Source organism: Pantherophis guttatus, chromosome 1 (genome assembly GCF_059756535.1).
Source record: "Pantherophis guttatus breed Tessera chromosome 1, ASM5975653v1, whole genome shotgun sequence".
In the NCBI taxonomy this organism is placed as follows: domain Eukaryota; kingdom Metazoa; phylum Chordata; class Lepidosauria; order Squamata; family Colubridae; genus Pantherophis; species Pantherophis guttatus.
In genome coordinates, this window is record NC_142063.1 from 6,492,805 (window position 1) to 6,517,367 (window position 24,563).

Sequence of the window (24,563 nt, forward strand, 5' to 3'; positions counted from 1 at the left end):
AGGGAGAGGGGGAGAATGAGAAAGAGAGAGAATGAGACAGAGAGAATGAAAGAATGAGAAAGAGAGAGAATGAAAGAATGAGACAGAGAGAGAATGAAAGAATGAGACAGAGAGAATGAAAGAATGAGAAAGAGAGAGAATGAAAGAATGAGACAGAGAGAATGAAAGAGAGAGAGAGAGAGAGAGAGAGAGAGAACTGCAAGTCCCAGAACGCCTCATTCTCTGCTTGCCAAATCAGTTTACCCGTAAGAAAGCCACACAACGTACTATACACAACGTGCAGAAATAAACTGGTTCAGAACAGCAAAGGATAACAGAATCACAGGGTTGGAAGGGACCTTGGAGGTCTTCTAGTCCAACCCCCTGCTCAAGCAGGAAACCCTGGACCATGCCAGAAAAACGACTGTCCAATCTCTTCTTAAAAGCCTCCACTGATGGAGCAGCCACAACTCCTGAAGGCAAGCCGTCCCACTGGTTAATGGTTCTGCTTCCTTCTAGGTTGCTTCTCTCTTGGATTAGTTTCCATCCATTGTTTTGGGTTTATCCCCAATTTGGAAGAACCAAATTTTCACCAGCTTCCAGGACATCCGTGCTTCTGGGGACCAGCAGTTTCAGAAAAGGGAGGCTATGAAAGACAATCCTACCACCAGCAGGCACTGAAGGCCAGGTATGGATATGGAGAAAATTTCAGGAAGGCATCCGTTGGTTATCCATTCCCAAGAGCCATTTAGCTCTTTAGAAGTAGCAGCCAAAATCTTGACCTGAGGGGGTGGATGGATTGCTCCCTGTTTAGATACAGTAGTTGGCACCCTCACTTGCACTGATAATGTTACCCTGTTGGGTAATGAAATGTCTGCAAGCAAATAACTAAGCTCAGAGAGCACTGAAGACCCTACAGTCCTCCTCTTCCTCCTCCTCCCCTCCTCCTCTTCCTCCCTCTTCCCTTCTCCTCTTCCTTCTTTCCTTCTCCTCTTCCTACTTCTTCCCTTCTCCTCCTCTTCCTTCCCTTGTCCTCCTCCTTCTCCCCTCCTCTTCCTCCTCCTCCCTTCCTCCTTCCTTTCTCCTCCTCCTTCCCTTTTCCACCCCATACTCCTCCTCCCCCTTCTCTTTCTCCTCCACTCCACAAATGCCCTCCCTTCTAGCACTGAGGATGTTACCCAGTGGGGTAATGAAATGTCTGTAAGCTCATGGAAGGCCATCATGTCACCTTTAGTCTTTCTTTTCTCTAGACTAGACAGATCCAATTCCAGCAACCGTTCTTCCTAGGTTTTAGTCTCCAGGCCTTGAAATATCTTAGTCGCTCTTCTCTCCCCTTACTCCAAAGCCTGAACGTCTCTTTTTAATGTGGTGACCATTTCTGGTTGCCGTATTCCAGGATAGGAAGACTTCGTAATGGGGTAGCAGAGGGAAGGGTGAAAGGGGAGAGCAGTGATTCAGTGGCCCAGCTTTTGTGTAATCACTTGGGAGGGAATTACCACTGTTCGTCTGCATGAGCCCCCTCTTAGTGACGCAGGAGAAGTGGCTGTTGGGCTGGGCATTGATGGTGCCATTCTTCTATTATGTCTCACACGTCCGTAGCCCGGCCGAGTAAATGCAGAAACAAACAAGCTTGCTTGATACAGGTTTAATGAAGACTGAAATCCTGCACGAACGAGTCCTTAGTCATTGCAAAGTCAGCGCTGGGAACTACCGTCCACCAGCACGGTAAATAGCCATAGTCACGCCCACGGCCCAGCCCACCCACGTAGCCAGCTTCCAGCACCTCTCAGTCCTCCTTCTGGCTTCCTCCCAGTTACTAGCTGCTTCGCAGTCGGTGCAAGGCAACTGTTCCGGCCACTTCGCAATCAGCGGCCATCAGCTGTCGTTAGATGAAGCCATGCAGCTGCATCACAACCAGCACAGGTCAGCTGGTAAGGAAGATGTCAGAGTTTGTTGCAGAAATTAAATCCAGAAAGCACAGACAGGTAAACCGATTCAGCAGGATTCATGAACTTCTTTATATACATAATAGCGGATGAAGCAAATTTTACAATACCAATAGCAGAGTTCTTTCAATGTGGTAACAAATAGGGAGATCACTTCCCAGTTTCATTTCAGCAGACAGACAAGCCCAGGCTTGTTTCATTTCAGAGCTGAGCACAGAGCTTAATACAAAGAGAGCCTCCTCTATGCAGGGCAGTTAAACTTCTGCACAGATTCAATTGCCTAAGCCACACCCAGACTTCAGACTTAAGTTTCTGTTTCCAAATAAGCCTCATTGGCTGAGCCTGTTACCATGCCTATTCATTGGCTGACTTTGTTACCATGTCTCCATTCAGTCCCCATTGGCTGATCTATTCCAGTCCATGAATATTCATACTCGGACAGAAGAGCAAGCAGCCGTCGGCCTTATTACAGGAGCAATCAGGATTCTATCCACTCTGTTCCCGCAGCCGTTTCTACCTTCCCCCCTTCCCCCCAGGTTTGGCAAGCTGGTTGGGGCTTGGCATTCTGACTTCTGGCCCAGCTCGTCCCCATCCTTGTCCTCGCTGTCCTCAGAGTCGCTCCGCACATCCTTCTCCACCTGTAAGAGAGAAACAGAGAAGTCACCTCCCTTCAATCCTGCTTGGCTGGAATCCAGTGGGGAAAGAGGCAGAAAAATTTATGTTTTCTGGCCTGGTGGCTCAGAAGACTGATAGCGTTGTGATTAACACCAGCTGTCTGCAATTACTGTAAGTTCGAATCTCACCAGGCTCAAGGTTGACTCAGCCTTCCATCCTTTCTAAGATGGGTAAAATGAGGACCCGGTTTGTGGCGGCAATAATCTGACTTTGTATAAATATACAAAACAATGAAGGCTATTGTTTAACGCACTGTAAGCCGCCCTGAGTCTCCGGAGAAGGGCTGCATATAAATCAAATTTTAAAAAAAATGTGGGGGGAGGGGTGGGGGGCATAGAACTAGCCTTTTCCACTGGGGATGCACAACTATTATACAACCTGAGAGCCACACTAAGTTTTAGGTGCCCTGCAAGCAAACCCGGGACTTTTTGAAGTAGGGGTTTCATAAGTTTTAAGGGGTCATGGGGCGGCTTTAACCACCTGCAGGGCTAAGATATTGGACAGCCATTTTTCTGAAAATAAAAGTAGAGGGATTCTGGCTTGAGCAAGGGGTTATGTCAACTTGCAAAGCTTTCAAGTTGCCATGAGCAGGAGGGAGGGAGAACTGATAGAGCTGATTGATTTCCCTAACTGAAGCTACATTCCATGCATGCTTTCTTTCCGCAATCAGAAGGAGGGTGTTGGATTTCACAGCCAGCCAAAGGGATTAATTGGAGAATGTGATTTATGACATGGCCAGGGAGGAGGGGAGAGACAGGGTCATAGGGGAACGTAAATCTAGGTGGGATTAGTTCTAACTGCATCCGAATATTGCCGAAATGGTGCTCCTAATAAATGACTGTATTTCTTTTGAGGTTTGGCTCATGGCTCATGAATTAATTAGGGCATCTTTCGGCAACTTCACAGGGTTAGACTAGAAGACCTCCAAGGTCCCTTCCAACTCTGTTATTCTGTTTCCTGTGTCCTTCTTCTTTGTGTTCTAGTCGACTCTCCTTAAATCTCTTCTGCTTCTCTTAGGTCTCTACCATTTTTGTCCTTTATTGTGACCCTCTTTTCATGAAACAATCTCTTTATATCTCAAATTTAATTGTAGAAATTTCTAGTCTTTTCCCATTCTATTGTAAGTTCAAAGGTGCTTTTTCAAGAGGCAACTGGACTTTCTTGTTTTTCTTTCTTTGAAGATGTTTCGCTTCTCCTCCAAGGAAGCTTCTTCAGCTCTGACTGGATGGTGGGGGAATGGAAAGATTTATATTCCTTGCAGACAGCTGGTCATTTGCATCCTTTTAGAGAGTCGTTGAGCCACCTGGAGGTTAATGTGTGTCCTCAGGGTCAAATGGGTATGGAGCCTTCTTGGCTGCAGGAATCTTTGAATCCACTCATCTCCTTCCACTTATGACTGTAATGACCTTCCACTTATGACTGTAATGTAGTTACTTGTATCCTTACAATTTATATTGATATTGTTTCCTGATTGCTTATTTGTACCCATCACTTAATGACTATCATTAAGTGTTGTACCTTATGATTCTTGATGAACGTATCTTTTCTTTTATGTACACTGAGAGCGTATGCATCAGGACAAATTCCTTGTGTGTCCAATCACACTTGGCCAATAAAGAAGGCTATTCTATTCTATTCTGAGCCCCTGCAGACTAGATGGAGTTTTGATAGAGGAATTGTAGCTCAGGGTTAAAGTGAGGGGTTCTTGGTGCTCTCTGACATTGTATAAGGGTGAAAGGAACAAAGGAAAACCCTGTGCAAAAGAATCCCCCAAGCCTCCCCCCACCAGAATGAAAGCTTCCCAAGACAGATGGCCAATAAAGAATTCTACTCTATTCTATTCTACAGTGATGGAGCACCCACAAATTCTGGAGGCAAGTTGTTCCACAGGTTAATTGTTCTCACTGTCAGGAAATTCCTCCTTAATTCTAGGTTGGATCTCTCCTTGATTAGTTTCCATCTGTTGCTTCTTGTCCAGCCTTCAGGTGTTTTTTTTTTTTTTTTTTAATTTGATTTATATGCCGCCCTTCTCCGGAGACTCAGGGCGGCTTACAATGCGTTAAGCAATAGCCTTCATTCTTTTGTATTTTTATACAAAGTCAGCTTATTGCCCCCACAAACTGGGTCCTCATTTCACCTACCTTAGAAAGGATGGAAGGCTGAGTCAACCTTGAGCCTTGGAGAGATTCGAACAAGCAGAAATTGCAGGCAGCTGTGTTAATTACAGGGTGCACTAAACCCCTGTACTATCAAGGCTCATTTTGGAGAAGTGGTTCACCCCCTCTTCTTTGTGGCAGCCCCTCAAATATTGGAACACTGTTGTCGACCGGAAGCATAGCAGCGAGACAGTCGGGGAATTAGCGGGCTCCGATGAGCTCCACGAAAATCCAGACTGATGAACCGCTGGCAAGGGGTCTTTGGACCGGAACCATCCTGTAGGGATGGGGAAGAAGGAGAGGCACTTTGGAAGACCAAGAGGAACAGGCAAGTTCCTCGAAGGTCAGAGGAATCTCTCTCCGATTCGGCGGCGGGGATGGCAGCCATTGTGGCTGTCAAGAAGCTGGGGCAACCGGAATAAGTATTGAGCAGGAGCAGTGATTGCAACAGAGTTTTTGAAGCCGGGTGACAACCAACCCACAGGCGAAATAACAACAAAAAGACCCTATTTTTTAAACTGGAAACCCCCAGCACAAAAACAGCAGCTAATGGGCATGGGGGAAGAAAAGAGGATGTAAGCGGAATTTAAAGGGACAAAAGCCCGAAAAAAAAATGATTTTTGAATAAAACTATCTGGAAAATTTTAAGAATTAGAAGTAGTGACCCCAAAATAGGCTAAAGGATTGAGAAAATAAATAGATCCCTTTCTTTTTAATGTTAAGAAAAATAAAAGAAAATTGGACATTAAACCCTGCAACAGAAGTGCTGTATACCTAAAGATAAATAAAGGGGGAAAAAAGAGGGGAAAAGTATTGTTTAATTTGGACCGGACTATAAAATTGACTTGATATCTTCAAAGTTAAAAAGAAGAAAAAAGAAATTAGATTGTTAACGTGGATTGATACAAAATTGACACTTTGTTAAACAATTAAGAGGAATTGTGGATTGTAGAGAGCCATCTTCAGGAGAAAAAAGAGCATTGCAATTTGGAATCTTTGTTTTGGAAAATTCTGAACTGCATCAGTGATAACAGTCATGAGAACCTTTGCGGAGGATTGCTTTGTCTGCAAGCAGCTTGACTTTGAAAAAAAAAAAGGAAAACAACGAAACTTTTAAAATTGGAACAATATCAACACAGAAAGAATAAAGTGGCGCAGGAAATTAGAGAAATGATGGAAATGATGTACTCTTTGGGGAAAGCGGAAATAAGAGGAATAATTACAATGTTACATGGAGAATCGAAACTGGAGGATCCAAAAATTGAGATAGAGCATGCTCAAACTGACAAGGAAACAAAGACGGAGAAGCAAGACACAGAGACTGAAAACAAAGAAGAAGATAAAGACAATGAGACTAATTTTGGAAAATTAATTGAATATGTAGATAGTAATAATAAAAAGGAGGTTTTTAGAGATTACATTGGGATTAACAATGGAAAAAACAGAAAGGGCAGAAAGAGACAAAGAAGGAAAGAAGGGTGGAATAGAAAGAACACAAAAAACTTAAATGATCACATTGGGATTAACAGTGAATAGAAAAAAAGAGAGAGGAAAAGAATGGAAAACAACAGGAAATGCAGGGCAAAATAGAAGAGTCCAGAGCTGTGAAACAGAATGATTACATTGGGATAAACATTGGGATGAATAGTGGGGAGATAAGAAAAGAAGAAAAGAGATGGGAAACAATGGGAAATTTAGGGCAAAAGAGGAGAGTAGATTTTAAAGCACAAAAGAAAAAAAAAAGAAAGAAAAAGGCAAAAATAAAAATGGGAAGGGAGAAAAAGAAATGAAAGACAAAGATGCTATATATATTTAGAATTGAAATATGAATTGTAGTAAGAAACAAATGGGAAATCATATGATTGTAAAAATGGAATGAATAATAATTGGAATATTCGTATTTGTATCTTTGAAATTTAGATAATAATATTTTTTTATTTTTATTTTTTTAGAAATATGAATAAGTATAAATTGTAACAATTGAAATACTTTTAATGGTATATGGTGGTGAAAGTAGAAAGGATTAAGTTGTAGGTTGGATAGCAGCTAGAACATTTTTAAATTTAATTAGGAAAACTGTAATGATTGAAATATTTTTAATTGTATATTGTGATGAAAGTAGAAATGATTAAGTTGTGATTTGGAGGATTTAATGGGCAAAACTATTTGGTTTATTAAGAGAGTTTAAGATGTGAAAATGAGTAACATAAGAGGAAAGCTCTATTTAATTTAAATAATAATAATAAACTAAAGAAACTGTAATAACTGTAATACTTTCAATTGTATATTGTGTTGAAAGCAGAAATGGCTGTTGTGGTTTGGAGGAACATATAGGGAAAATTATCTGGTTTATTATTATTGGTAAATATAATTAATTGATTTGTAAGATTGGATTGCATGGAAATAATTGGAATATTCATGTTCATACTGATTAATATACAAAAAAAGATAGTTATATAACTAACTGATTTATATTAAAATGTTGGATTTGTATTATCAAAGGAAATGTATGTTATAAAATAAGCGGGTTTATTATTTCTATAAGAATTAAATAATTGTAATACTACATAACTAACCAATGTGAGGATAGATATAAAAATAGATGACAATGGGAAGGGGTATAATATAGAATAGAAGGGAAACATTGAATTTGATTAAGATTAGAGATGAGAATGAAAGGTAATATTGGTTCTTAAAAAAATAGATGAGGAATAAATATGGCAAAAAGGAAATATAGAAATTGTAAACTTAATTGTAATGACTAAACACTGTCTAAATTTGTGAACCAGCCAAATACTCTGTTCAAAGAAAATACATTGTATGTTTGTATGTGTTCTGTCCCTGTACCACACACACACACCCACAGACGGCCCGGAGTTAATAAGCCACACGACAAAACTCTTTGAAGATAAAGCTGGCAGCAACCCAGTGGTTAGCTGCCAGTTCAGACTTTACTGACACAAAACAAAGATTAGACTGCAAGCATTCCGATAAAACAGGCAGAGTTTCAACAATACAAGGATTAATCCAAATGCAGTCCGATAAAGCAGGCAAAGTCCAGTAACGCAGAGATCATGGATTATTTCCAGTTTTTGCTCATCACAAACTGAACCGGCCACCACACCCACATTTATACCCTGTGGGGTGTGGTCCAGTGACTCAGCTAATCTCTGGCACGCCTTCCCCTCTGCTGCGCATGCTTCTCCCTGCACCTCTGCCGAGGGTCCAGCCAGCACTTATCTTCTTCGTCGCTGTCCACCTGTGGCTGCGGGGACGTGCTTGGCTCTGAGCCTATCTTTTGGCCTTCGGTGTTCTCCGGAGGCATTGCCAGAGAGGAGGGTCCTGGAGAGGGAGGCCTTGCCAACTCCTCTCCCTCACTCTCAGAGTCTGCATCTGTCGATAGCCCAGACTCAGTCAACGGAGGCACAACAGAATGTGTGTTTGTCTCGTTGTACCTACGAGACCGCCTTCTGCCACTGAAAGCCTCCCACCGGCCAGTATGCTCCCACAGAGAGGGGCTCCTCAGGCTGCCGTCGATCAAACAATGTCGACTGGCGGCCTCCAGGGGGAGAGCTTTCTCTGTGGGAGCACCTGCCCTCTGGAACGAGCTCCCCCCAGAGATACAGAGGATTCCGGATTTACATACTTTCCGCGGGGCCCTCAAGACCTTTTTATTTCAACAAGCCGGGCTGGCCTAACCTCTCCAATTTTAATTTGAATTTTAAAAGGGGTATTTTAATTGTTGGGCCAAAATTGTTTAATATGTTTTTAAAACTGTTCTTAATTTTTGTATTCTGTGTGTTTACCTTTGGTTGTTCACCGCCCTGAGTCCTTCGGGAGAAGGGCGGTATATAAATTTATAAATAAACAAATAAACAAACAAATAAATAAATAAATAAATAAATAAATAAAACTTTTTTTAAAAAAAAATATTAGAACACTGTTATCTGTCACTCCTAGTCCTTGGAAGCCTTCCTCATCCCTACATACGCCATATTCTACATCCCACCCCTTAAAGTCCTTCATTGAAAGTGGAGCAAGATAAAAGGAATGCAAATGCTGGTCTTGTCCCCTCTCCCCAACATGGATCTCCAGCTCCCACCTCTCTGAGTGCCCAATTTCTGCTCTTACTGTGCCATGGATCAGGAAACGATAAACCATGCAAATGATCAGGTAGGACCAGAAGACGTGAAGAAGCTGCAGGACTATCAACTGAGTGTTGAAGAAGTAATAGCCGAAAAAGGGCGGGTAGAGCTCCATGAAATAGTACCATGTGTTGTGGAGAATCCTTGTGGGGTACAAAAAGAAGGAGGAAAAGGGTTACTGGGATACAACCTCACAGACGACCCTCACTGGATCCAGAGCTGGACCGCGCACTGTTTTCTGCTGGTCATATAGATGATGGAAGCACAGAATGTCCTCATTTAAGAAATACTATACAAATAGTCCTTGTTTTACAACTGTAACGGAGGCCAGAATTTCTATCCTAAGTCACAACAATTGTATGTCAAGGTACTTACATGCCAAATGCAATTTTACAATTATTTTTATTCCAGTCATTAAGCAAATCCTTTCATTTCTATGGGTGGCTTTGACAGAAGTCAGTTTTCTGACCCAGGCATCCCCAAACCACAAAGTCCCGACAAAAACCCCTTTTATTTAATTTACAGTGAATTCCTCTCCAGCCAAGTCTTTCCTCTCCCATAGTCTTTCAAGATAGTTCACAATTACCGACCTTGATCAGGCTTGGAGAGTGGCCAGGCCGATATCTTTCAGACACCGCAATACTTGGCAAGAATGCAGGAATGAACTAATTGTCTCCTGCAAACTCCACTCCCCTTTCGCTCCTCTTTTATTCCCTCTGGGAGGAGCCATTCATCATCCACCTGTGGCCTTACTGCCAAGTCAACCATTGTTCTTTAGCTGTTCCCTTCATCTGGCAACTCTGTGCTAGAGGTGGTATTCAGCAGGTTCTGTCCAGTTCTGGAGAACTGGTAGCGGAAATTTTGAGTAGTTCGGAGAACCAGTAAATACCACCGGCCCTGCCCCCATCTATTCTCTGCCTCCCGAGTCCCAGCTGATCAGAAGGAAATGGGGATTTTCCAGTAACCTTCCCCTGGAGTGGGGTGGGAATGGAGATTTTACACTATCCTTCCCCTGGAATGGGGTGAGAATGGAGATTTTACACTATCCTTCCCCTGGAGTGGGGCGGGAATGGAGATTTTACAGTATCCTTCCCCCAGAGTGGGGAAGGAATGGAGATTTTACAGTATCCTTCACCTGGAGTGGGGTGGGAATGAAGTTTTTAGAGTAACCTTCCCGTGCTACTCCCAACAAGCCATGCCACGCCCAATAAACCATGCCATGCCATGCCAACAAGCCATGCCCACAGAACCGGTAGTAAAAATTTTGAATCCTACCATTGCTCTGTGCATGTGCACACTGAGAACAGGCTCCAGCTATTTGTCTGCCTCACTGATCTCTGTCCAAAGGCAGCTGATAACTGGCATACGGCTCTGGCCCCCTCTCTGCCTCCAATGCAGAGCCCTCATCAGAGCCTTCCTCAGACTCCAGGACTGGCCCATGTTCCTCCCCAACCTTCTCACTGTCCGAATCTGCTGCCAGATCCACTGGCTGCTGGCAGGCCACAACAGTCCAAAAACCAGAATCCAAAATAGAACCGCCATCATAAATAGTATCATTTCTACTCCTACAAGATGTGGAGATTTCCTGGCTTGGAGGTTCCCTCCCATCTTTTGCAGTTTGATGGTCTACGTAAAGCTTGGAACTTCTACTTGTATATAGCAGTGACAAGATGGGTGTCCCAAAGATTGGTGTGAGTGACATGGCACAACTCTGTGGTCAAAGCCAAATCCTTTATGTGTGATTCCCGAAACTTACTTGGAAGGGAAAATCACCAGGTGAATGATCAGAAATACCGCTGAGAATGCGATAAAAAGTGTGTCACAAGTTTTCTGCCATTTTAGGTAGTTGAACATCTTTGCTGCCTGGCAAAAAGGAGAGAAAAAATAGCAGCGATTATTGAGTGGCTGAAGTTCCTGTTGTATGAACACTTGACTTTCGGGATACAATGACAATATTCTGGCATGTTCCAATATTTGAGGGGCTCCTACAAAGATGAGGTGGTCAAACTATTTTCCAAAGCACCAAAAGGCAAGACAAGAAACAATGTTATGGTGACAGGATGTGCCCAGCCTGAAAAACATGCCTAAATAGGACTGCATAGAGCCGGAGCGGGTGGACTGGCCCACTTGTGATTTCCGCTACCACTTCGTCTGAACCGGTCTGAACCGGCTGAATACCACCTCTGTCTGGCAGGCTGCAGGCAAGAGGAGGCCAGTATATATTCCTTTCTAGATTTATTTCCTCTTTCCAAAGAACATGAAACATTTTTTTTTTTAAAGAGACAAATGTGTTCTTCCTTCTTGGGGTAAGAGAAGGATGTTTCTGAGCATTGACTTACCTCCAGGAGACAATGTGAACAATCAGTTAGAAATATCATAAGCAAACCAATGCGGATGTAATTGACGCAGTACGATAAGCCGATGAGGAAGATGGTGACCAGATGGTGGACAATTTGCTGATGAAAGTCCTGCAGCAGAAGAGAGGATTAAATTGATGGATTTTGCAGCTGGTTCATGAGGGCCAAATGCTTCCATTATTATGGAGAAGGAATTTAAAGTGAAACTAGACAACTGTTACTTTAGGGAACACGGTGGCTCAGTGTCTAAGACGCTGAGCTTGTCGATCGAAAGGTTGGCAGTTCAGCGGTTCGAATCCCTACTGCCGCGTAATGGGGTGAGCTCCTGTACTTGTCCCAGCTTCTGCCAACCTAGCAGTTTGAAAGCACGTAAAAAATGCAAGTAGAAAAATAGGGACCACCTTTGGTGGGAAGGTAACAGTGTTCCGTGTGACTTTGGTGTTTAGTCATGCCAGCCACGTGACCATGGAGATATCTTTGGAAAGCACTAGCTCTTCAGCTTTGAAACAGATGAGCAACACCCCCTAGAGTCGGAAACAACTAGCACATATGTGCAAGGAGAACCTTTACCTTTTAGACAACTGTGCCCTTCAAAATCATTGTTTCAGAGATATTTCTTACCTTGGGGAAGCTGGCAGGAAGCATTGGAGTTACTTACTTACTTACTTACTTACTTACTTACTTACTTACTTACTTACTTACTTCCCTACCTAGCTACCTACCTTCTTCCTCCTTCCTATCTTTTCCAGCAGGCAGTTAAATGACTGCTACTGAATAAGAGAAGGGATCAAAGGATTGTTAGAGTGGCTGGGAAACTGTCACAGACCACTGAAAATAAAGGCTGTATAATTGCAGTAGCAGCCCAGAGCATTGAAGAGCCACAACCTCCCCAAATTTCATTTCCTCAGAAGTCATTACTCCTTTGATTTTAGATGTATTCTGTTTGTTGGCCCGTCTGAGGTTCCCTGCCTCAAATAGTAGTAGCAATAGCACTTAGACTTATATACCGCTTTACAGTGCTTTACAACCCTCTCTAAGTGGTTTACAGAGTCAGCCTATTGCCCCCAACAATCTGGGTCCTCATTTTACCCACCTCGGAAGGATGGAAGGCTGAGTCAACCTGGAGCCTGGTGAGATTTGAACTGCCAAATTGCAGTCATCCGGCAGTCAGCAGAAATAGCCTGCAGTGCTACACTCTAACCACTGGGCCACCGTGGCTCCTGGCAAAATATTGTTGCCATATGATATACCATTTCACCTAGTTGAAGGTTATGATCACAAGAATTGCCTGTCTTTTACTTTTTTTCTTCGTTTGATTGATTGTGCAGTTTTAAAATCAACCACCTGAGTCACATTGGTGAGATGGACAACCACATAAGCTGAGTGAAAGGCATGCTGGTGATATACCAAAAGGAGAAATTGTCTCCCTCCTTCAATCTGAATGGGGCTTCCTAACCAGCTGGAACGTATCTCTTCTGCCAGAGACCACTTACCTTCTGTTTGACGTCAAAAGGCAACATGATAAGCAAGGACCAGTAGAAGGACAACTGAATGAGGAAGTAGCTGAAAATGCTCAGCTGGAGAGGCTATAATGCAAAAGGCACGCATGCACCAGCCAGCTGTTCTTTGGGTTTCCAGTGCTCTGGCGCAAGTGAAGACCAGCTGGCCCACATTTGAGCCTGAATGGCCCGAAAAGCCAGTGAAGCATTTGAAGCTGAAAAGAGACAGTTCAGCAAGACATTTCCCCCCCTCCCCCACTGCGTTCTATATAACTAGAACTTTGAGCAAGATGTTGGGGAAGGGATTTGAAAGGCCTTCTTGGTCCCTAAACCTAAATAACACTGAGAATTTGAAGAGGGACCTTAAACAGGCAAGGAGTTTGAAGAATATTTGCCAGCTAGGAGAGTTCTGAAAAAAGGAGTAGGAATTTTGTTTTTAAAGTTTGAATTGTACACAGCTGCACAGAAATAATAAGCAGACACCCCAATTTGCAGAAAGATGTGATATTCAACTTTTTGGAATACGTGTTAGTGTTAACTTAGCAATTCAGTGATAGATATAAACTTCTAGACAGAATTCAAGGTTCACAGGTGGTTAATGTTCATCTCTTGCCTGTTTTCACCACACTCTCCTGTGGTTTTGCCCAGGATGTGTTGATGGTTTGCTTGCACTTGGTCTCCTGTAATGTTCCTCATCACTCATTTAGATATGCTGATCTTTAGCCATCAGAAGTGGAAAGGATTGTATTTCTAAAGCTTGGATAAATATTGTGTTTGGGAAGGCAAGGCAGGAAGCATTTCATATGCTGATTGATGAATACTTTTCCATTGACCCAAAGTTGCTTTTTCAAGAGGCAACTGGAGTTTCTGGTTTTTAGAATAGAATAGAATAGAATAGAATAGAATAGAATAGAATAGAATAGAATAGAATAGAATAGAATAGAATAGAATAGAATAGAATAACAGAGTTGGAAGGGACCTTGGAGGTCTTCTAGTCCAACACCCTGCCCAGGCAGGAAACCCTACACCACTTCAGACAAATGGTTATCCAACATCTTCTTAAAAACTTCCAGTGTTGGGGCATTCACAACTTCTGCAGGCAAGTTGTTCCACTTATTAATTGTTCTAATTGTCAGGAAATTTCTCCTTAGTTCTAAGTTGCTTCTCTCCTTGATTAGTTTCCACCCATTGCTTCTTGTTCTACCCTCAGGTGCTTTGGAGAATAGCCTGACTCCCTCTTCTTTGTGGCAGCCCCTGAGATATTGGAAGACTGCTATCATGTCTCCCCTAGTCCTTCTCTTCTTTAAACTAGACATAACCAGTTCCTGCAACCGTTCTTCCTATGTTTTAGCCTCCAGTCCCCTAATCATCTTTGTTGCTCTTCTCTGCACTCTTTCTAGAGTCTCAACATATTTTTTACATCTTTTTTACATTTTCTTTGAAGATGTTCCGTTTCTCATCCAAGGAGCTTCAAAGCAAAGTGAAACGTCTTCAAAGAAAAACCAGAAAGTCCAATTGTTCCTTGAAAAAGCACCTTTGGGACAACCATGACCTAGATGACGGAGAATCTCCATAGACATTTTTCCATTGAAACGTTTGTTCAAGTGTCTTCCATCTCCTTACCTGTTTGGGGTACCCAACCCAACATTCGCGGAAATCCCAGAACCAGGGTTTCTGCAAGAAGACACCGTTCATTAGGAATCACATTGCAACAGCCCACCAACTGTTCATTAAGAATGACATCACAGCAACTCACCAACACTTCTTTGGAGCTGCCTTTGAAGGGGACGATGGAAGGGAAAGGAGACCACAAAGCAACTGTGATCACTAAGATATTTGGAAGAGGTTGAAACGTGGACACTTTCTGTTCTACCCTCCCAGCTTTTTCTAATCAAAACGGGAAGCATTAAATGTAGGAGGCTGGAAGGCAGACGAGAGTCACCGGCTGAATTACACAGAGCAAAATGTCTTTTGACAGTGTTGTGGCTCGTCAGCGGCTGGTGCAGCTGGTGGCTGATTCTGACAGCAAGGAGGCTGGTGTGATGCAGCCAATGAGGAGGCTGGAGAAGATGTTGTGCCAGGGGCAGGGATTCAGCCAGGGCCTCCATAAACCTCCAGAAGCTCCTATAAGTGAAGAGGACGAAGAGGAGGAGCCTCTTCTTGATGCATGGGCGTGCAGAGCTGCCAAAAGACAGGAGTGGCTCCTCAGGAGGTCTCCTCGAGAGTAAGGCTTGGGGCTAATTGGCCACTCCCTTAGCCTATTTAAGGAGGAACGCCAACAGAAGCAATTTGCAGGGAACAACTTTGTTCACATACCTTCGTGTCTTGTCTTGCTTATCTTATCAGCTTCCTGCAAGTTGCTTCTGGGCATTCTGCCAACCACAGTAAGCTTTCAGTATTATTCTTTGAATTCTTGGCGGCTGTTAATGCAGTTAATTAACAGCCGTTGTTGTAAAAAACTGGTTTATTTAGTAAACTAAGGTTTGAACAGACTTTGTGTGTGCTGCGTTCTTTGGGGTCCGTAGCTGGGGCAGAACAGACAAGAAGTAACCAAAGGGGGTGGGGAAGAGATGCAACTCACATTGTAAAGGATGGCCCATCCCGCACAGACGGAAATAATGAAGTAGATGGCTCTCCAGCTGAAAAACAATTAGAAAAAAATGATTGGAGAGCAGGTCAGGGGATTCAGGGCTTCTACACCCTAAAGGGAATAGAAGAGTCATCTAGTCCATCAGATAGTTACAAGACATCCATTACTCCAACAGCCCTCACTTCTGCCTTCTGAAGCACCAGAGTTTATCTTTTCTTCTACTTGAACTCCTTGTCCTGATCTCTAGAACAATCTAATAGAACTCTTCTCGCCTATGAATGTGATTGTTAACTTAAATACTAAAAATAAAGATTTTGTCAAGTCAGCTCCTGGTGATGTCATGGAAGGGCCTGCCTGCCTGCCTGCCTGCCTGCCTGCCTGCCTGCCTGCCTGCCTGCCTATCTATCTATCTATCTATCTATCTATCTATCTATCTATCTATCTATCTATCATCTATCTATCTATCTATCTACAGTATCTATCTATCTATCTGATTTGGACACCACTGCTCTTTCTGAGATCAATTAATCAACCAATCAATCAGAATGGAGCTGGAAGGGACCTTGGAGGTCTTCTAGTCCAACCCCCTGCTCAGGTAGGAGACCGTATACCCAGTGGTGGGATTCAAGTAATTTAACAACCGGTTCTCTGCCCTAATGATTTCTTCCAGCAACCTCAAGACCAGTTCACTAGACTGCTCAGAAAGTTAACAACCAGTTCTCCCGAAGTGGTGCGAACTGGCTGAATCCCACCACTGCTTATACCATTTCAGATAGGTGGCTGTTCAGACTTCTCTTAAAAACCTCCTGTGATGAAGCCCCTACAACTTCTGAAGGCAAGCTGTTCTGCTAGTTAGTTGTCCTCACTGTTAGGAAGTTTCTCCTCAATTCCTGGTTGCTTCTCTCCTTGATTAGTTTCCATCCACTGTTTCTTGTCCTGCCTTCTGGTGCTTTGGAAAATACGCTGACCCCTTCTTCTTTGTGGCAGCCCCTCAAATACTGGACAACTGCTGTCATGTCACCCCTGGTCCTTCTTTTCTCTAGACTGGCCATATCCAATGCTTTCCCATTTCTGGTTTAGCCTATGGATTGCTTCCCCTGCAAATATTAACCAGGTTTGATCCTGTTGAACTCCCAAGTGAAAACTCCATCCACATCCACTAGGGTGGGGCCCCTAGTTCGGTTGGGGAATCACAGTATTGAGTTTTGAGGGAATGATTGGTGTGTTTATTAGCAGTTGCTTGTCCATTTACAAAAATCCTTGCCCTGCTTGGCATGGCCAATCACAAAGACCCACCCCATTTGCTCTCTAACAACCCAATGAGACCTTCCATCCTGCCTGGGTTCCAATGAAAGAAAACTCTGAGGCTTGAGTTTCCTCAAAGTTCCATTTTATTAGAGATGTCATATTGGCACATCTGGGGAAACCGGAATCTGAATGCTTCCAGGTTTCCCAAAGGAAAGTCCACGTCTCTGCCCAGCAGCCACATGTCCGTCACATGCTTCAATCAAAGCACCGTCCCAACTGGAGATGCCTCCCAGTTCCAACCCTCCAGGTGCAGGGCAAGATGTCCTTGACTCTCTGAAAAAGGAATGTTATTATGACTGTACTCCACCTGTACTCCATTCAACCCCCCCTCCCAGTTTCCCACAGTAGTAAATATGGCAAGGCCCAATGCCAAAGATGGCTTCCAGGTCTGACATGTCTGTTGGGAGGGCCAAAAGGAATTGCTTTCAGTATCGGAAGGAGACACTTCCCTTTGCATCACAAAATGTCCTTCTTAAATTGTTCACAATCTTCTTGAGGATTTGGATGAGACAGAGATGCTATTGGGTGCTGAGGGAAGTTCCGGTGTCCATGGGCTGCATGTTGACTACCCTGCCCCAAGAGTTTCCACTCACCTGACTTCACAGAATTTCTTGGTCAAGCTGGGCCGGTCCTGATTCAGCCGGTATCGAAACCACCTCTCTACCTGCCTCGGTTGGAGGTCACACTGCTTGGCTAAACTACTGACTTCTTCCTGGAAAACAGAACGCAGAACCGGATGAGAGAAGTTGGACATCCAAGCCCTGAGAACATCAGCTATGAACCACTTTGCTGGGGAAAGCAACAAGCCTCATTTTAATTGTTTTTCAATAAAAATATAAAATAAATAAAATAATAAAAATAAAACAAAAATGAATGGGTAGCCAATAAATTTTTAAAATACATAAGTAAATAAAAATAAGGTAAGATAATAAAAAATAAATAAAATAAATAATAAAATAAAATAAAAATAAATAAAATAATACATAAAATAAATAAAATAAAATAAGTGGCGCAGCAGACTAATGCTACTGTTAAAAGTAGTATTTAGCTTCCAGCTGCCTGCAATTACTGCAAGTTCGAATCTCACGAAGCTCAAGGTTGACTCAGCCTTCCATCCTTTCTAAGGTAGGTAAAATGAGGACCCAGATTGTGGGGGCAATAAGCTGACTTTGTATAAAATATACAAAAGTATGAAGGCTGTTGCTTAACGCCTTGTAAGCCGCCCTGAGTCTCTGGAGAAGAGCGGCATATAAATCAAAATCAAAATAAAAATAAAAAAAAATAAAAAATAAAATAATAATAAAATAAAATAATAAAATAAAATAAAATAAAATAAAATAATAATAAAATAAAATAAAATAAAATAAAATAAAATAAAATAAAATAAAATAAAGCAAAGCAAAGCACTTTTTTTAAAAATTTTCATTTCAGGGTTTTGCAACATGAATTATTCCTTACTCCATCTTACTTTCTTCTGAGAGGTTGGTTTTTATTTTATTTATTTTATTTATTTACTTGTTTTACTTTTCTCTCTGGTCTACAGCCTTTGGATTCTCCAGGCCCCTAATCATCTCTGAGAAGAGCAACGAAGAGGATTAGGGGATTGGAGGCTAAAACATATGAAGAGCAGTTGCAGGAACTGGGCATGGCTAGTTTAATGAAAAGAAGGATTAGGGGAGACATGATAGAGGTCTTCCAGTATCTGAGGGCCTGCGCCAAAGAAGAGAGGGTCAACCTATTCTCCAAAGCACCCGAAGGCAGGACAAGAAACAATGAATGGAAACTGATCAAGGAGAGATTTAACCAGTGGAACAGCTTCCCTCTAGAAGTTATGGGTGCTCCAACACTGGAGGCTTTCAAGAAGAGACTTGTCAGAAACAGTATAGAGTCTCCTGCTTGGGTAGGCAGGGGTTGGACTACTAGATGACCTACAACAGGGATGTCAAACTGGATTTCTTCGAGGGCCGGATAAGCATTGTAGTTCTCCACGGGCTGACCGGGGGGAGAAGGGAGGAGATGGAACGGACACCTCCTGCAGCACCCTGCCAGCCAAAACGGGCTTCAGAGGGGCATGTGCGGCATCCGGTGCCCTGTTTTGGCTGGCAAAGTGCTGCAGGAGGTCATCCAGGCTGAAAACGGGACATGGCGCGGCCGCACGTGGCGCCCCGTGCCCAGTGGTGGAATTCAAATAATTTAACAACCGGTTCTCTACCCTAATGATTTCTTCCAACAACCAGTTCACCAAACTGCTCAGAAAGTCCACAACCCGTTCTCCCGAAGTGGTGCGAACTGGCTGAATCCCACCACTGCCCGTGCCCCGTTTTGGCTGCCAGAGGCACTGCGGGCTGGTCCTTTGCTACTTCCAGGTCGGCCCCACTGCCTAGATTTAAGCACCCTGCAGGCCGGATGCCTTGAGTTTCACATCCCTGACCTACAAGATCCCTTCCAACTCTGTTACTCTGCATTCTGTGTACATGATCCATTTGTGGTCTCCCATCAAGGACTGGCTAAGCTCAACTGTTTAAGGTCTACTTTATCAGACCCTTGAAAATCAGTAATATTATAGCCAAGGGCAGAGTTTTAGCCATCTGCAGCCACACTTCCCAACACCTTTCTGTGGAAGAAACTCACCTTCGGGGGACTTTTCCTCCACTTCTTGTAAAAAGCTTCCAGGATGCGGTTTGGAGAAGGTTTCCGTCTCACTTTTTCTTGTAGACCCAGTTTTTTGCTTAAGGGGATGGCAATCTTCCTGGGGAAAGGCAGCAGTTTGAGTCAAACAAACAAATACTAAATTTAACCAGTTTTTGGCTTCCTTGTTTAATGCACCGCTTATGAAGAGTTACATGAAACCAACATAAAGTAAACAAGGCTGCCAAACATAAACTTCCTTTAAAAATAATTGAAATACAACCAACCAGTAATAAAAATGGTTACAATAGAATAAAATGATTTTAAAGTACTGGTGATTAAAATTATATTTAAAGGGGAAAAAATATAATATTTATCTAGCATAAACGTAATCTGTTCATGTATTATTAAATCTAGATAATAACAATTGTTCTCTTCTCGTTTTTATGATATAAAACATTTTAAAAATGGATGAAGAGACAGGGTTTTATGTCAATGAAGTCTCAATCATCTAGGCCAGAGGTGTCCAAAGGTTGAATCATTGGACCAAAGTTCTTGTTTGGTCCAGTTGTCATGATTCAACCTTTGGATACAGACTTGACTTTGTTAAGAGTTAGAAGGGACCTTGGAGGTCTTCTAGTCCAACTCCTGTTCAAGCAGGAAACCCCATACTATTTCAGACAAATGACTGTCCAGTCTCTACTTAAAAACCTCCAGCAATGGAGCACCAACAACTTTTGGAGGCAAGCCCTTCCACTGATTAATTATTCTCAGTGTCAGAAAATTTCTCCTTAGTTCTAGGTTGCTTCTCTCCTTAATAACAGAATAGAACAAAATAACAGAGTTGGAAGGGACCTTGGAGGTCTTCGAGTCCAACCCCTTGCTCAGGCAGGAAACCCTTTACTATTTCAGACAAATGACTGTCCAATCTCTACTTAAAAATTTCCAGTGTTGGAGCATTCACAACTTCTGGAGGCAAGTCGTTCCACTGATTAATTGTTCTCACTGTCAGGAAATTTCTCCTTAATTCTAGGTTGCTTCTCTCCTTGATTATTTTCCACCCATTGCTTCTTGTCCTGCCCTCAGATGCTTTGGAGAACAGCTTGACTCCCTCTTCTTTGTGGCAGCCCCTCAAGTATTGGAAGACTGCTATCATGTCACCCCTAATCCTTCTTTTTGCTAGATAGACTTTCCTACAACCGTTGGAGGCAACTCATGAGATATGCCACTCCTAGTCCTTCTTTTCATTAAACTAGACAATTCCAGCAACTGTTCTTTATATGTTTTGGTCTCCAGTCCCCTAATCATCTTTGTAGCTCTTCTCTACACTCTTTCCAGAATCTCAATATCTTTTTATATAGCTCTCTCTAAATGGTTGAGTCCCCTTCTGTCCATTGTTGCTTGGTTTCAGCTGGCCAAGAGCTTGCCTTTCAAAGAAGAACTGGAGGGTGACCAGGAGGAGTGTGATAGGGAGGCAGAGCAGGAGGTGACAGGGTTGGGGATAGCGGATGTCCTCTGTCTCCTGCATGTCCTCCCAGGTGAACCCTGGAGGCAGCCAATATTCCTGTTTCCAAAGCCATTGTATGAGTTGTGCCATCTCCCTGGGAAAGAGAAGAAAGGCAGAGCGTGAGATGGGACACTGCAGGAGTGTTTCCAGAAGGAGGTTACCCTCCTCAACCCTTTCTCCTCCAACAATGCTACTCCATCTTCTCTCTTCCTGCCAGCACTTGGAGGAAGGCCATGTCAGGGGACAAACAAGAACTCATAATGTATCATAATGTAATCTTGAAAGCCTGCTACTCCATCTTATAGCAAAGAGAATCAAGAAAGACTTACCTTGAGATTTGTTCTCACCTGTTCTTCTTTCACAGGGCTTAAAATACCTGTGAAAGAATATCATTGCATTCCTTCAAGATTATGTGCTATAGAAGATTTTTTTTAAAAAAAACAAAACTCATTTTTATTTATTTGTTTGTTTCTGACTTTGTGGGGCTGAAGTGATGAAAGTTTGAGAAACATTCAGTTGAGGACCCAAATATTCTGCACAGCCCCTTTCCTTCAATTGATCTGTTGGGTCTTTAGAAGGAGGACAAGCGGAGACAATCTAATATTCAGGAGCACTGAACTCCTCCAAGCCAGTGGTGAAATTCAGCCAGTTTTATCCGACTCAGGCGAACTGGTAGCGTCGGTGGTGGGCATCTAGACAGAGTGAAGAATGAGTCAACTTTTCTTTCCTCTCTGTGCTTTTAAGAAAAAGCCCAAGTTTATGTGGAAACTAACTCTTCAAAGGACTAGAGGGAACCTCTCCCCTTCTGGTGACACCCCGGGAGCTGTCCCTCTACGAACGGGAGAGGTGAAGAAAACCCCTGCAGGTGTTACTCCGGAGGCTAACACCCAACGCACGGGTGACGAAAGGAACTTATCCTGGACATTGCGATCCCACAACCAAACAACTTGACAGAATCTGTGTAGCCATATGTATTGTAGGCCTTGTAGGAGAGGGCAGAGACTCAGGAGTAGGGGGGAATGAGGGAGTAACCCCTAGACTGGTGTCAAGCTACACTCGATAGTCAGCATATGGAAAGAGTGCTTGCCCCTACTCCCACTGTAAATTACCCAGAGGTAATGCATAGGGAATATTGGAGCCCAGACACCCCTTCAAGTATGCAAAGGGGATCCATAACATATGGTATAGTGGTGAGCTCCAAGATATCTCTGTGTACTGAATGCTTTGTGGCCTTAACCTCGGGTAGGCATTTTATTTATAGCAGTACCAAACTCCTTAAGTGCTCTTCCAATAATCTCCCCCCTGTGAGCATGAAGGGACTCGAGACTGGCATATAATTCCACTATAAGGTGTCACCTCCTACATACTCCTTGGGTCCCTGTAAACCTCTGTCCTCGGAATTCGGCCAGGGTACCAGTGTATGATGAAGTTGGAAACTTCCGGTCCAAGAGGGCAGCCATTGACACTTCCTTGATTGAAAAGGTTAAAATAGGTCATTGGAAGGATGGTGAATGGCCACCAGAGAGAATCATTGAGGTGTATGGACCAGCCACTTGGGCAGAGGATGGCACCTACGGCTATCGGATCCCCATCTACCTGTTAAATCGCTTGATTAGGCTACAGGCTGTTGTAGAAATAATTACTAATGAAACTGTGAAAGGCCTCACCAAATTAGTTGCTGAGAGCGTGAAGTCTCGAACGTATATCATGCAAAACCGCTTAGTCTTAGATTACCTCCTAGCCAAGGAAGGAGGGGTGTGTGGTAAATTTAATTTGTCTAATTGCTGTATTGAGACCGATGAAAGTGGCAAGGTCATTAAGGAAATAACTGATAAAATGGTCAAAGTAGCTCACCCCAGTTCAAACTTGGAAAGGATTTAATTTAGCTGACGCCTTTTCAGGTTGGTTCCCTAAACTGCCGGGCCTACAAGCTATCGTGGCATTGATTGCGTTAATAGCTGCAGGATGTGTAATTTTACCCTGCATTCTTCCCCTTTTTGTTTATACAATTTCTAACAGTCTCTCTCTACTCGTGGATAAAAAGGCAAGAGCTCAGACGATGGCTTGGTGGGAGTATGAGAAACTTAGCTCAATGGAGGATGACCTCTCTGTTTATGAAACTCCACAGTAATCAGGGGATTTAGGTGGAGCTCCAAAGGGGGGAATGAAACAGAAGAGTCTTATACTATAAATCATATTAATCTAAGTATTGTATCATGCACAGTATTATATTGTTTTCTGAGGTACTGACGTTGGAGCAGAAGTTATGTTGCAAACTTCAGGAAAGTACAAGGAACAGAAATAAGGAACTTGTTAAATGTACCAATGAGCTTAATGTCCTATGTTCTATATCATCCCTGTAACAAACTTATATTAAGAAACATATTAGCAGAAGTGTTCACGGAAAGTAACAGACTGTGTAAGATAGTATTCATATATGGAAATAGAGTCAGAAGCGTAACGCCTCTGGCGTGGCTAGAATTGCAAAATGTATAAAAGGTACACCTTGTGCGTAGCCCAGGGTTCGGAATCTGACATGTGAATGCTCCGAACCTTTGCTAGCAAACAAACCTGTGTTCTCCAACTTTTGTGGTCTTGTCTCCTGCATTTGGGAAAGTGGGTTTTCCCGCTTCAATATTAGGACAGGGACGGTAGGCACGCTGGTGCACTTATGCATGCCCCCCCCCTTTTTTTTAAAAAATTTGATTTATATGCCGCCCTTCTCCGGAGACTCAGGGCGGCTTACAATGTGCTCAGCAATAGCCTTCATCCTTTTGTATATTTATACAAAGTCAGCTCATTGCCCCCACAAACTGGGTCCTCAATTTACCTACCTTAGAAAGGATGGAAGGCTGAGTCAACTTTGAGCCTGGCGAGATTCGAACCTGCAGTAATTGCAGGCAGCTGGTCTTAATAACAGGGTGCTTTAAACCACTGTACTACCAAGGCCCTTACAGACCTCTTAGGAATGGGGTGAAGTCAACAGCAGACAGTTTAAAGTTAAAGTTTTGGGGGTTTGGGGAAGAAACTACAGAGTCAGGCAGTGCATTCCAGGCATTAACCACTCTGTTCCCGGAGTCATATTTTCTGCAATCGAGTTTGGAGTGGTTTACCTTGAGTTTGTATCTATTATTTGCTCGTGTATTGTTGTGGTTGAAGCTGAAGTAGTCATTGACAGGAAGTACATTGTGGCAGATAATTTTATGTACTATGCTTAGGTCAGACTGAAGTCAGCATAGTTTTTTATAATTTTAGAGAATTTTATAAAGGCCGTCCCTGCTAACCCAGTCAAAAGCCTTCGTAAGATCTATGAAGGCTATGAAAAGTGGCTTTCTTTGTTCCCTGCATTTCTCCTGCAGCAGTCTAAGGGAAAATACCATGTCAGTAGTTGACCCGTTGGCTCGAAATCCACACTGTGATTCTGCATAGACTTTCTCTGCAAGCACCTGAAGCCTCTTCAGTACGACATGGGCAAACAGCTTCCCTACAACACTAAGAAGAGAGATGCTGCGGTAGTTACAGTCAACCCTGTCACTTTTGTTCTTGTACAGTGTGACAATATTTGCATCCTTCATATCCTGTGGTATTCCACCTTCCCTCCAACTAAGACAGAAGATTTCATGCAGTTCAGTGGGGATGTTCTCTTTGCAGCACTTCAGAACTTCAGCAGAGATGTTATCTTTCCCAGGTGCCTTGCCAGAGGCAAGGGAGTCCAGAGCCTCATTTAGTTCTTCTAAAGTTGGTTCACTCTCAAGTGAACCTCCAAGACAGGC

The 24,563-nt window shown here is 43.0% G+C and overlaps 1 protein-coding gene across 3 annotated transcripts in view; it reads right to left on the reverse strand.

The window, feature by feature from the left end:
* Positions 1-1,609: 1,609 nt before the first annotated feature.
* LOC117660300 (ceramide synthase 2-like) overlaps positions 1,610-24,563 on the reverse strand; it is a 31,909-nt gene continuing 8,955 nt past the window's right edge. Inside the window, exons 2-11 of one of the 3 annotated variants that reach the window (XM_060687116.2) lie at positions 20,711-20,884; positions 19,287-19,404; positions 17,249-17,367; positions 15,339-15,396; positions 14,381-14,431; positions 12,752-12,844; positions 11,241-11,369; positions 10,658-10,764; positions 8,888-9,044; positions 1,610-2,563 (exon numbers count right to left, since the gene is read on the reverse strand). In XM_060687116.2, coding sequence (XP_060543099.2) covers positions 2,354-2,563; positions 8,888-9,044; positions 10,658-10,764; positions 11,241-11,369; positions 12,752-12,844; positions 14,381-14,431; positions 15,339-15,396; positions 17,249-17,367; positions 19,287-19,404; positions 20,711-20,880 — 1,212 coding nt within the window. In that variant the 5' untranslated portion in view covers positions 20,881-20,884 and the 3' untranslated portion in view covers positions 1,610-2,353. Of the gene's footprint in view, positions 2,564-8,887; positions 9,045-10,657; positions 10,765-11,240; positions 11,370-12,751; positions 12,845-14,380; positions 14,432-15,338; positions 15,397-17,248; positions 17,368-19,286; positions 19,405-20,710; positions 21,016-24,563 lie in introns of those variants that run through there. The other 2 variants (XM_060687115.2, XM_087893342.1) reach the window with 2 other exon arrangements.